This window comes from Mandrillus leucophaeus, unplaced genomic scaffold (assembly GCF_000951045.1).
Source record: "Mandrillus leucophaeus isolate KB7577 unplaced genomic scaffold, Mleu.le_1.0 Scaffold223, whole genome shotgun sequence".
Lineage (NCBI taxonomy): Eukaryota > Metazoa > Chordata > Mammalia > Primates > Cercopithecidae > Mandrillus > Mandrillus leucophaeus.
Window position 1 is genome coordinate 1,542,903 of NW_012102288.1, and position 14,877 is coordinate 1,557,779.

The window sequence follows — 14,877 nt, forward strand, 5'->3', positions numbered from 1 at the left end:
AGCTCATGATGTTTCTAGGTATATCCTGGGCAAAAAGAGAACCCACTGCCTTGAAGGGAAAGACTAGTCTTGGCAGGACTCATCACTTGCTGACTAAAGGGCTGTTGGGTACTGAATACCCAACAGTGATACTCAGGTAGTATACCATGGGCCTTGGGCTCTGAGATGGGCTGACTGCAGGTGTGACCCATCACATTCTCAGTTGTTGTGGCTACAGTGACAGACTCCTTCTGTCTGAGAAAAGCATAAGGAAAAGTAAAGGGAACTTTGTCATGCACCTTAGGTACCAGGTTGACCACAGGGAGGTAGAACAATAAACAGGCTCTTGGGGTCCCTGAATCCAGGCATAGGCTCTTACACATCATTTCTGGACCAGCCCTGGGCCAGAAGGGAGCCCATTGCCCTGAAGAGTGAGTCCCCAGCCTGGAAGCATTTCCCACAAGCTGACTAAAGAGCCCTTGGGCTTTTAGTGAACATCAGTGGTGGCCTGATGTTCACTAAAAAAGACTGCCGCCTGGGCCCATGCGCTAGTGGTGCTGGTAGCCACAGGGAGAGGCTCTTCTGCCTATGGAAAGGGGAGGGAAAAACAGAAAGAACTTTGTATCGTGACTTGAGTGCTAGCTTAGCTTCAGAGAAATAGTACTTCAGGTAAATTTCTAAGGTTTTTGACTCTAAACCCTGCCTCCCAGATAGCATCTGCGGAACTGCAGAGGGCCTGCGGGAACTTGCCACAGGGGTGCATGCATCTCACCCCCAGTTCCAGGCAGCTCGGTACAGAAAGAGAGACTTTATTTCTCTGGGGGAAAGTAAGGGAAAAACTAAAAGTCTCTGCCTGACAATTCAAAGACAGGCATAAGGAAGCCCAAACTGTCCAGACTACAAAAAATACCTAACTCTTCAACGTCGAGACACTGACAAACATCCACGAGCATCAAGATCATCCAGAAAAACATAACCTCATAAAACAAACTAAATAGGGCACCAGAAACCAATCATGGAAGAACAAGGATATGTGACCTTTCAGACAGAGAATTCAAAATAGCTGTGTTGAGAAAACTCAAAGAAATTCAAGATAACACAGAGAAGGAATTTAGAACTCCATTAGATAAATTTAACAAAGAGATTGAAATAATTAAAACAAAATCAAGCAGAAATACTGGAGTTGCAAAATGCAATTGACATATTGCAGAATGCATCAGAGTCCTTTAATAGCAGGACTGACCAAGAAGAAGAAAGAATTAATGAGCTTGAAGGCAGGTAATTTGAAAATGTGCACAGTCAGAGGAGACAAAAAAGAATAAAAAACAGTGAAGCACACTTTCAGTATTTAGAAAATAGCTTCAAAAGGGCAAATCTAAGAGTTATTGGCCTTGAAGATGAGGTAGAGAAAGAAACAAGGGTAGGAGATAGGAGTAGAAAGTTTATTCAAAGGTACAATAACAGAGAACTTTCCAAACATAGAGAAAGATATCAAGTACAGGAAGGTTATAGAACACCAAGCAGATTTAACCCAAGGAAGACGACCTCAAGGCATTTAATAATCAAGTTCCCAAAAGTAAAGGATAAAGAAAGGATCCTAAAAGCAGAAAGAGAAAAGAAACAACGCACAATGGAGCTCCAATATGTCCGGCAGCAGACTTTTCAGTGGAAACATTACAGGCCAGGAGATAGTCACATGACATATTTAAAGTGTTGAAGAAAAACAAACAAACAAAAAATCTTTTACCAAAGAATTGTATATCTGGTGAAAATATCCTCCAAGCATGAAAGAGAAATAAAGACCTTCCCAGAAAACAAAAGCTGAGGGATTTCATTAACACCAGACCTGTCTACAAGAAATGCTAGAGTGGGCTCTTCAATTTGAAAGAAAAGAACATTAATGAGCAAGAAGAAATCATCAGAAGATACAAAAACTCACTGGTAATAGTAGGCATACAGAAAAACACAGAATATTATAACACTGTAATTGTGGTATGTAAACTACTTTTAAGTAAAAAGACTCAATGATGAACCAGTCAAAAATAATAACAACAACTTCTTAAGACATAGTATAATAAGACATTTAAAAAAGTTAAAAAGCAGGGACATGGAGTTAAAGTGTAGGGTTTTTATTAGTTTTCTTTTTGTATGTTTGTTTGTTTATGCAATTAGTGTCAAGTATTGTCATCAGTTTAAAATAATGAATAGTATAGTATTTACAAGCCTCATGGTAACCTCAAATTTAAAAACATACAACAGATACACAAAATATAAAAAAGTAAGAAATTAAAGCATACCACCAGAGAAAATCACATTCACAAAAAGAAAGGAAAAAGGGAAAGAAAAAAGAGAATACCAGAAAACTAATAACAAAAGGGCAGGGGTAAGTCCCTACTTATCAATAATATCATTCAATGTGTGAGAACTAAACTGTCCAATCAAAAGTCATAGAGTGGCTGAATGGATGAAAAACAACCCAATCACCTGTTGCCTACAGGAAACACACTTAGCCTATAAACATACTCACAGAGTGAAAATAAAGGGATGGAAAAAAGATATATTCCATGCCAATGAAAACCAAAATAGAGCACAAATAGCTATACTTATATCAGACAAAATAGATACCAACACAAAAACTGAAGAAGAGACAAAGAACGTCATTATATAATGATAAAAGGGTCAGTTCAGCAAAAGGCTATAATGGTTGCAAACTTGTATGCAACCAACACTGGAGCACCCAGATATATAAAGCAAATACTATTAGAGCTAAAGAGAGACATAGACCTCAATACAATAATAACTGGAGACTTCAACACCCCAATTTTAGCATTGGACAGATCTCCCAGACAGAAAATCAACAGAGAAACATCAGACTTAATCTATACTATAGACCAAATGGACCTAATAGATATTTACAGAATGTTTTATCCAACAGCTATACATGCCTCAACACATGCTTCTCCTTAGCACATAGATCATTCTCAAGGATAGACCATATGTTAGGTCACAAAACAAGTCTTAAAACATTCAAAAAATTAAAACAATATCAAGCATCTTCTCTGACCACCAGGAGATTAAGCTAGAAATCAATAGCAACAGGAAATTTGGAAACTATACAAACACATGGAAATTAAACAATATGCTCCTGAATGACCAGTGGGTCAATGAAGAAATTAAGAAAGAAATTGAAAGATTTCTTTAAACAAGTGATAATGGAAATGCAAAATACCAAAACCTACAGGATATAGCAAAGCAGTGCTAACAGGGAAATGTATAGCTGTAAGTGCCTACATAAAAACAAACTTTGAATAACCTAATAAAACACCTTAAACAACTAGAAAGGCAAGAGCAAACCGAACCCAAAATTAGTAGAAGAAAAATAATAAATATCAGAACAGAAATAAATAAATTTGAAACAAAGAAAGCAATTCAAAAGATCAATGAAACAAAAAGGTGATTTTTGAAAAGATAAAGAAAATTGACAAATCTTTAGGCAGACAAATAAAGACAAAAAAGGGAAGAAACACAAATAAAATCAGCAATGAAAATGAAAACATTACAACGGAAACTACAGAATTTTTTTTCCTCATGCACTTTTTTTATTATTTTATTTTACTTTATTTTATGTTAAGTTTCAAGATACATGTGCAAGACTTGCAGATTAGTTTCCCATCTAAACGTGTGCTGTGGTGGTTTCTACACCTATCAACCCATGACTTAGGCATTAAGCCCCACATGCATTAGCTATTTATCCTGATGCTCTCCCTCTCCCTACCCTCCCGAGAGGCCCCAGTGTGTGTTGTTCCCCCGCCACCCTGCCCGTGTCTATGTGTTCTTATTGTTCAGCTCCCACTTATAAGTGAGAATACGTGGTGTTTGGTTTTCTGTTCCTGTATTAGTTTGTTGAGGCTAAAGGCTTCCAGCTCCATCCATGCTCCTGCAAGAGACATGATCTTTTTCCTTTTTATGGCTGCACAGTATTCCATGGTGTATATGTACCACATTTTCTTCATCCAGTCTCTCACTGATGGGCATTTGGATTGATTCCATCTTTTTGCGATTGTGAATAGTGGTGCAATGAACATACACTTGCATATGTCTTTATAACAGAATGACTTATATTATTCCTTTGCATATGTACTCAGTAATGGGACTGCTGGGTGAAATGGTATTTCTGGTTCTAGGACTTTGAGGAATCACCGCTGTCTTCCACAATGGTTGAAATAATTTACATTCCCACCAACAGTGTAAAAGCATTTCTGTTTCTCCACAGCCTCACCAGCATCTGTTGTTTCTTGACTTTTTTAATAATTGCCATTCTGACTGGTGTGAGATGGTATCTCATTGTGGTTTTGATTTGTGTTTCTCTAATGATCAGCGATGTTGAGCTATTTTCATGTTTGTTGGCTGCATAAATGTCTTCTTTTGACAATTGTCTGTTCACATCCTTTGCCCACCTTTTAGTGGGGTTGTTTGGTTTTCTCTTTTAAATTTGTTTAAGTTCCTTGTAGATTCTGGATATTAGACCTTTGTCAGATGGATAGATAGTAAAAATTTCTCCCATTCTCTAGGTTGTCTGTTCACTCTGATGATAATTTCTTTTGCTGTGCAAAAGCTCTTTAATTAGATCCCATTTGTCAATTTTTGCTTTTGATGAAATTACTTTTGAAGTTTTCATCATGAAATCTTTGCTGGTGCCAGTCCTGAATGGTATTGTCTAGATTTTCTTCTAGGGTTTTTATAGTTTGAGGCTTTACATTTAAATCTTTAATTCATCTTGAGTTAATTTTTGTATAAGGTGTAAGGAAGGGGTCCAGTTTCAATTTTCTGCATATGACTAGCCAGTTTTCCCAGAACCATTTATTAAATAGGGAATATTTTCCCCATTGCTTGTTTTTGTCAGGTTTGTTGAAGAGCAGATAGTTGTAGATGTGCAGTCTTATTCCTGAGATCTCTGTTCTGTTCCATTGGTCTATGTGTCTGTTTTTGTACAAGTACCATGCTGTTTTGGTTACCGTAGCCTTGTAGTATAGTTTGAAGTAGGGTAGCATGATGCCTCCAGCTTTGTTCTTTTTGCTTAGGATTGTCTTAGCTATACAGCCTCTTTTTTGGTTTCATATGAATTTTTAAGTTTTTTTTTTTTCCTAATTCTGTGAAGAATGTCAATGGTAGTTTAATGGGAATAGCATTGAATCTAGAAATTACTTTGGGCAGTATGGCCATTTTCACAATATTGATTCTTTCTATCCAGGAGCATGGAATGAAACCACAGAAATTTAAAGGATTATTAGTAGCTACTATGAGCAACTATATGCCAATGTGTTGGAAAATCTAGAGAAAATTGATAAATTCCTAGATACATACAACCTATCAAGACTGAACCATGAAGAAATCCAATGCCTGAACAGGTCAATAACAACTAATGAAATCAAAGCTGTAATAAAAAGCCTCCCAGTAAAGCAAAGCCCGGGACCCAGTGGCTTCACTGCTGAATTCTATGAAACATTTAAAGAACTAATACGAATTTGACTTAAACTATTCGGAAAAAAAAAAAGGAGAAGGGAATACTACAAATCTCATTCTATAATGAGACCAGTATTACCCTGATACCAAAGCCAGAAAGATACATCAAAGAAAGAATATTGCAGGCCAATGTCTCTGATGAATATTGATGCAAAAATCCTCAATAAAATGCTAGCAAAACAAATTCAACAATGCCTTAAAAAGATTATTCATCATGATCAAGTAGGATTTATCACAGGGATGCAAAGATGGTTTAACATATGCAAATTAATCAATGTGATATGTCATATCAACAAAATAAAGGACAAAAACCATATGATCCTTGATGCTGAAAAAGCATTTGATAAAATTCAACATCTCTTCATGATAAAAAAAAAAACTCTCAAAAAACTGGGTACAGAAGGAGTATATATAAACATAATAAAAGTCATATATGACAGAGCCACAGCTAGAATTATACAGAATGAGGAAAACCTGAAAGCTTTTCTTTTAAGATCTGGAACATGACTAGGATGTCCACTGTCACCACTGTTATTCAACACATAACTGGAAGTTGTAACTAGTGCAATCAGACAAGAGAAAAAAATAAAGGGCACCTAAATTGGAAAGAAAGAAGTCAAATTATCCTTGTTTGCAGATGATATGATCTTATATTTGGAAAAACCTAACGACTCCACCCAAAACTATTGGAACTGATAAATGAATTCAGTAAAGGTGCAGGATACAAAATCAACATACAAAAAGCAGTAGCATTTCTACATGCCCACAGTGAACAATCTAAAAAAGAAGTCAAAAGAGTAATATCATGTACAATAATAGTCACAAGTAAAAGCAAAAATCTAGGAACTCACTTAACCAAAGAAGTGAAAAATCTCTACAATGAAAACTACAAAACGCTGATGAAAGAAATTGAAGAGGACACACACAAAAAATGAAATATATCCCATGTTCTTGGATTTAAAGAATCAATATTGTTATAATGTCCATACTACCCAAAGTAATCTACAGATTCAAAACAATTCCTATCAAAATATCAATGACATTCTTCATAAAAATAGAATAAACAATCCTAAAATTTATGGGGAACCACAAAAGACCCAGAATCACCAAAGCTATCCTGAGAAAAAGGAACAAAACTGGAGGAGTCATTATCTGACTTCGAATTCTACTACAGAGCTATAGTAACCAAAACAATATGGTACTGGCATAAAAACACACTCATAGACCAATGGAACAGAATAGAGAACCCAGAAACAAATTTGCTCACTTACAGTGAACTCGTTTTTGACAAAGGGGGCAAGAACACACATAAGGAAGATAGTCTTTTCAATGAATGATGCTGGGAAAGCTGGGTGTCCATATGCAAAAGAATAAAACTAGACCCCTATGTCTTGCAATACACAAAAATCAAATCAGAATGAATTAAATACTTAAACCTAAGACCTCAAACTATGAGACTACTACAAGAGAACATCAGAAAAACTTTCCAAGACATTCTTCTGGGCAAAAATTTCTCCAGTAATACCCCACAAGCACTGGAAACCAAAGCAAAAATGGACAAATGAGATCATATCATGTTAAAAAGCTTCTGCCCAGCAAAGGAAACAACAAACTGAAGGAATAATACACAGGATGGGAAAAAATATTTGCAAACTACTCATCTGAGAAGGGATTAATAACCAGAATATATAAGGAGTTCAAAGAACTCTATAAAAATGTATAATAATTGTAGTTTAAAATGGGCAAAAGATTTCAGTAGACATTTCTCAAAAGGAGACATCCGAATGGCAAACAGGCATATGAAAAGATGCTCAACATCACTGATCATCAGAGAAATGCTAATCAAAACTACACTGAGATATTATCTCACTCCAGTTAAAATGGGTTTAATCCAAAAGACAGGCAATCACAAATGCTTATGAGCATGTGGAGAAAAGGGAACCCTCATATACTGTCGGTGGGACTGTACACCACCAATTAGTATGCCCACTATAAAGAACAACTTCAAGATTCCTCAGAAAATGAAAAAGAAAGAGCTGCCATGTATGATCCAACAATCCCACTGCTGGTTATATACCCAAAAGAAAGAAAATAAGTATATTAAAGAGGTATCTGCGCTCACATGTTTGCCACAGCACTGTTTACAATATCTAAGATTTAGAAGCAACCTAAGTGTCCTTCAACAGGTGAATGAATAAAGAAAACATGGTACTTATACACAGTGGAGTACTATTCAGCCATTATAAAGAATGAGATCTTGTCATTTGCTACAACATGTATGGAACTGGAGGTCATTATGTTAAATGAAATAAGCCAGGCACAGAAAGACAAGCAACACATGTTCTCACTTATTTGTGGGATCTGAAAATCAAAACAATTGAACTCATGGAGATAGAGAGTAGAAGAATGGTTACCAGAGGCTGAGAATGGTGGGAGTTGCTTTGGGGTGGGGAGGTAGGGATGGTTATCGAGTACAAAAAAAATAGAAAGAATTAACAAGACATGGTATTTGATAGCACAACCAAGTGACTATAGTCAATAATAATTTTATCGTACATTTTAAAATAACTAAAAGAGTATAATCAGATTATTTGTAACACAAAGAATAAAAGCTTGAGGGAACAGATATCCCATTTTCCACGATGTAATTATTATGCATTGCGTTCCTATATCAAAGTATCTCATGTACTCCATATATAACTACTATGTACCCACAAAAATAAATATATTAAAAATTTGTTTAGAAAGGAAATGTATTTATTTACATGAAGGAAATAAACTTTAAAAATGATTTTCAATAAGAAATAACTCTCTTATACCTTATCTGATATATTATGAGTTAATGTACATTTAAGCTCATGATTTAAAACCCTGGAAAGAGTAAATCACTATCATTTTAGATGTTAATATGACCAAATATGAAATTATTCTTTCTAAGTTTAGGCTGAAGGTTATTGGGCATGAAGAAATAATTTGGAGCCAGGGTATAAATATGAATGGATAAAATATTTAAAGAATGCAAACTATTTCCATATGTACTTACACTTCTACAAGTATATAGAAGTATCAATGGCAGAAACTTTGACATGAAGAAAACTTGGGTTGGGTTTTGCCTACTCTGACTTCTCAGACTTGTTTTCCCCCTCAGTATAATGGAGATTTTAAAATAATAATACCCACCTCATAGTTTTGGTATACGGTTTAAATGAGATAGTTAAGCTTTATTTTCAAGGTAAGAGCTCAAAATATTAGTTATTATTATTGTTGAATTTAGCATCTTTTTAAAATAATCGAATGAAATAAATTAATCAATCCTGCAAGTGACCAAAGGCTCACTCCCTGTTCAACATATTGTTAGCCTAGTTTCAATTCTATTACCACTTAAAAGAATCCCAATTAAATTATTTTAAAATAGCCTGCATTTTAAGACCACCACAGACTGGAGAAAACCTTTACTTTAATTAGTCTGAATTAGTGTTGCTCTTACTGCACCTGGTTCATCCTAAAAAACAGACTGTATGAAATGTCACAATATGTGCAATAAAGACCCAAAGAAAGAAACATTATTGTGAGTTGATTTTCCTTGTTTATTTTTCTTTTTTTCTTTTTTTTTTTCCCAGAGAAGACAGTCTTTCACCAAAGGCCTATAAAGCGGAATTAGCCATACACTTTCTTATTCTTTTATTAAACCATTATAATTATCCTAGGAAAACTGGAAAACCTACGAATACATTGAAAACTAGCAAATTTGTAAGTTGGTTTTAACATCAATAGGTTCTCTGGCTACCTCCTCTCTATTTCTACAATAAAGTTTCTTGCTCATTTACTATTGTAACTGTTTACTATCTGTCTTATCATTGGAATATATGCTTCAGAAATTGGCATCCTGTCATTGTGTTCACTCCTCTCACCCCAGTGACTCCTCAGTGAATGGTACTTGGTAGACACTCAATAAATATTTGTTGAATCAATGAATAGTGGTGGAAAACTGAATAACAGGGCTAGAAATAGTGACTAGTTTTTCTACTAGTCTTGATCCATAGATTATATACTATATCTTTTTAATTTTATTTTTTAATTGACAAATAATAATTGTACATATCCATGGGCTGCATAGTGGTGTTTTGAGACATATAATGTGTAGTAATCAGATATACTTTTAAAGAGCCTCCACAAATAGGAATTTTAGGTGGTCAGTACTAACTTGTTCAGGATATCCTCAAGTGTAACCAAACTTTTTTTTCTTGGCTCTAATTTATGTCTTCCCTTTATTCAACCTCCTCTGTGGTACAGGAGTTGGTAACCTGCATGATCCCTGCCTTTGAATTTAATCTAACAATATTTACAAAGTCAAGGACTCACTGAGTCCCAGCAGGTATATACTCTGAAGATGACAACTTTCTCCAAAGTTTGAAGACAGATGGTGAAATATTGAAATGTTACAGAAATAGACTTCTCAGAGTCGCTTTTTAGTTGTCATGGGAAAGAGAGAAGTATATAGTGATAAATGAATTAATTAAATCACAGCTAGTAAACTCATACTTAAAGTGAGACATCCCATAACTGAGTCAATACAAATATTAGAATTTTTAGAAGAAAATATTACAGTGTCATTCTTTTTAAAAAATCAGAACATACTGTATTTAAGACATACAAGATAAGCTCTTGTTCACTCAAGACTAAAGCTTATAGCTAAAGTGGACTTCTGCTCTAAAATTTAATCTTTTCTCCTCAAACTAAATGTATCAGACATCACCTAGTAAATTGTAATAACTACAGCCGAATATGTACAAATATGACAAATCCGAGAGTCGGCGCCAAACTAGTTTTGACCTTTCGTTGTAAAATGATCCCTTATGGTCTTCCAAAAGACACGGACGTATTTTAGGGGCCACAAACAACAATTCAAATGTCATGTTGTAAAATAAAGTAAAAACAAAGCTTCTTACTCAAGAAACGAATTTTAATTAAGGTCAAGAATCTTATCTGAATTAGAGTTTATATTTGTTCTAGCCTATACTGAAGCTGTTTGATGGTTCATTCTTACTTTGAATGACTTAAATGCTCTCACAACATTAAAGGCATGAAAGTTAACATGCTTTAATTAAGTATGATAATTGATTGAAAGTAAAGAATAATTTCAAATAATTTCTAACTATGGAGATTGAAGAAGTCGCTCCAGAATCATTTCAATTGCTACCAAATTAACCACTCCCAGAGAGGAATGGATAATGATAACAACTCTCTGAACCTATTGAAAACTAATCTAATTAGAGACATTTTGCTGAAATGCCAGAGTAGGTAAGCTAAGAAGGTGAGTGACAGAGCAAAAATTCCAGTGACTTTTTTGGGGGTCTGGCTCTTGTAAAATGTATTAGTCACAAAAAGTATAGAAACACCTTTAGGAAACTTTCTTTTCTTGTACCCAATAACGAATCAAGGAATTCAATTAAATCAAGATACTTCTAGTCTTCCAAAGATAGATAAGAGGAAGAGAAGAAAGGAGGTGTGAATAAAGGAAAAAGGGAAAGGAAAGAAAAAGCTTTAAGTTATCGAGCAATTCCTTTGTATCAGGATTGCATTAAGGGCTTTTCATAGATTAGCTAATATAAATCTTACATAAGAAAATTATTAGTATCCCCATTTCACAGATGAAGAAACAAAGGCACAGAAAGGTAAAATGGTGAGTAATTTTCCCAGAATCAGATAGCTACCTAAAAGCAACACTGATTTTAAACTTGGGTCTAGTCTACTAAATGCCTTCATTATTTTTAAGTATTACTCTCAATGGCTTCCAATAATAATGAAAAATAACAGTGAAACTTCCAGAAAATGGTCTAAGCAGTGTTCCTACCCACATCCTCTGAACACGATTTTCTGGATGTTATAAAATTTAGTAATTTCACCCAGTTTATTACTTTCCTTGGGGAGATTCCAATGGAGGAAGAACTGTATAAATTACAATGATGATATGGCACAAAATACACATTTAATAACTATTTACTCTTCATAATTATGATAAAAACTACAAATGCATAACTTAAATGGAATAGTTTACTAATTTGTTTTAGACTTAAAACTAAACACTTACTAAGGAGTTAATCTTGTTTCTACTAGAATACATTTGGTCAGAAGCAGAAGTTGACCACATGATGGAAAATACAATTATTAGGTGAGTGAACACTGGAGTTGGGATGAGGCTATGCATGTGTATGTCTAACATACTCAGAGCCAGCTACTCATAATTATTTGACTTGAATGTGAGTCTATATCTATCCATGATCGATCTGTTTTTGCTCAAAAGTGGAAATTGGTTTATTTGTTAATAATTTAAATACAGGAAAGCAACAAAATAGTCAAAGTTGATTAAACTGGCAATCCCATTAGAAATGGAAAAATCTTAATATTTCAAGTATATGAGTTGACTATTCGATAAGCATAATAAACCATTACAAAAATGAAAATGTCATCTAAGTGTTGATAACTAGAAAATCAGGAAGCAGGTGTGGCAGTTCTGTTTTATTTAGCTAAACTAATCCAACTAGATCTCAGTTAAGAACAAATTTATTTGATAAGCATACCTGATGTTTTATCTCTGACATAACCTGATTTTCTGTATCTGAGCCAATCATATCATCCTACCCTTTAACTTATTAAAAAAATCAATTAATTCTATTTAAATTACTGTATAATTGTGTTCTCTCCAAAGTATACACAGGCACCCATTTCAAAAACAGTGTGTATAATTATAAAAGTACTTACATATTTGGTTTCTCGACCAGCTGCTCTTGGAAGAGTTGTGGGAGTCTGTATGAAAATAAAAACAATTATACTTCTGAAATAATAAAGTAAATAATAATAGACTTAACATCTGGAATGTGTTCACCTTCTTCTCAATTGAGACTTTCTAAACATTGGTCTCTCTATACAATATCTTTTTTTGAAAATTATTTTATAAAATGATATCACTTGATTATTCTCTTCACTGACTTTATCTCTCAACTTTCTGCTAATTTCTCCTTATTTATTGATGACGTTAACTCATAGATCATAATAGTTCTTTCCTCACATTTCTTCTGTAATTCTTGCCTATTTCAGAACTCATGTAGAAATCTCTGTCTTTTCAACTTTTTGAGCTCCTCAATTCCAAAGATGTTCTCATCTACTCCATTTCAATCATTCACTCCCAGAAAGCTCCTTAATTTTACCTTTGCCAGTAAAACAGAAACTCTCAGAAATTTCAATTACAAATGTCCCACACTCAGACCTCTACCTCCTATCCATCATCTTCATTTCTCTAGTGCTGCTAGTACAACATCCACATCATTGGGACTTCCAAATCACTGACCTTCATCAGTTATTCTGGCTTTACCTCTTAGCTCGTATTATTTAATATTATAAGTCATTTTAATACTTTTATTTTTTTATCTTCTCTCTTCCTGTGACAAGTTCACTTCCAAAAAAAATAACTCAACCCTAAATTGGCCTTGCCATCCATTTTTCTCCATACTTGTATCTGAGATGCAAAACATTGTTGGAGAAACTCTTTCAAACAAATTAATTAATTTTATTTTAAATTAATAATTATCAATTTCAAATGTGCATTTGGTACTGCCCCAAATTCTGCTTTTGTAGGCCCACTTTCTGAGATGAAATAGCTATTTGATTCATTCATCCCCTCAACACATATTTATTGTGCATCTACTGTGTGCCTGTCACTGTTCTACACCCCTGGGACTTATTGGTAAACAGAAGAGAAAAAATGTCCCACCATTGAGGAGTTCACATTCTGGAAGAAGAGAAATAAGCAATGAAATCATAAATAAGTAAATTATATGTTAGAAAGGAATAAATGCAATGAAAAAGAGTAGAAATAATTTGAAGCCTAGGGCAATATATGCGCTTCCAGATAAAAATTTATTTGCTTCTATGAAATACCTCATATTTTTCTGGACCACCTAGATGTTAAGGAGGTCAAGAGTGCTGGGAGTTTACAATTTTAAATTAGATGATCAGTGTTGAGAAGGTGACATTTGAAGGAGACTTCAAAGACTTGAAGGAGTAAGGGAGTTGAGTGTGTGGTATTCTAAATAAAGAGCATTCTAACAAGAGGGAACAAGTGCAAAGTTTCTAAGGTGGATTTTCTCCACTGAGAATTGTGGATAGAAAACTGGAAATAATCTTTCCATAAAGGACAATAAAAAACTGACCAATATATTGAAAAATATTTAATCAAATACATCAATGAACTAAAAAGAGAGCGAATAATTGCTGGGCAAAATCAAAAGAGGATGGGAACCTGAAGAGAGAAGTTCAGCATTTCAGAACTGCTTTTGTCCTGGGGATGTTTGCAAATAATGATGAGTTGCTTGAGAAGCTAACCCAAACTTTTGATATCTCACAGGTATATATAGAGAAAAGTCAACCAGGACTCGCCAAGAACAGACTGGGTCCCTAGGAGTAAGAGTGGCCCAGAAGACTCACGTAGTCTTCAACCTGGTATCAAATCATCTGAAGATGACTGTCCAGAAAAAAATAATCTCAGAACCTTAAATTAAATTCAGGTAGTTTTTTCTTGCTAGTGCTCCCAGTGTCTGACAGAAACAAAAAAAAAGACTTTCTATGGAAAGGTAATATCATATAAAGTCTCCATTTCTATTAAGAAATTTTCAAATAGGATATCTAGCATACAATCAGATTCAGATACACAAAAAGGCAAGACAATGTGAATGAGGATGAGCGGAAATAATAAACAACCAAAAAAAAAAAAAAGACCCCCAGAGATTAAGACATGTGTCTTTTCAGAACCAGACTGAAAACAACCATACTTAATCATGATTTTGGAGATAAAGGCAGAACATTTTTCACAGTATGATAGAAACTATAAAAAGATCAGTGATATAACTGATTTGAAAAGAAACTAATGTGCTAAGACAGGAGCATGCTTGACACATCCAAGGCACAGCAAGGAGGCTAGTGGGCTGGGATGGAGTGAGTAAAGGAGAGAGTTGGAAGAAAAAGGCAATCACAGAAGCATTGGGGCACCAGACCATACAGGCCCTTCCAGGACCTTGTGAGGACTTTCCTTATATTCTGAGGGAAATGTGTAAGCACTTCTGGCTTTAAATAGAGGAGGGTCATGATCTGACTTATGCTTTAAAAGGTTCTCTGCATTTCATGTGTTAAGAATAAACTATTGTGAGTCAGAGGTATAGGGACAAAACTCTTGTACTATCCAACAAAACACAGTGGCTCAGTAGTGCAGAAGCCATGAAATAACCATAGTCGACATATTCTGAAGTTGTAGAAACAGGATTTCTATAGAAGAGATGTGAAATGTGAGAGGAGGAGAAGAATAAAACATGACACCAACGT

General features: G+C 34.6%; 1 protein-coding gene across 2 annotated transcripts in view; it reads right to left on the reverse strand.

Annotated features, from left to right (window-relative positions):
- The window catches only part of MLIP (muscular LMNA-interacting protein), a 274,509-nt gene that overhangs the window by 87,083 nt on the left and 172,549 nt on the right, over nucleotides 1-14,877 (reverse strand). For both annotated transcript variants that reach the window (XM_011981285.1, XM_011981286.1), the window contains exon 9: nucleotides 12,265-12,309. In XM_011981285.1, coding sequence (XP_011836675.1) covers nucleotides 12,265-12,309 — 45 coding nt within the window. The remainder of the gene's footprint in view (nucleotides 1-12,264; nucleotides 12,310-14,877) is intronic.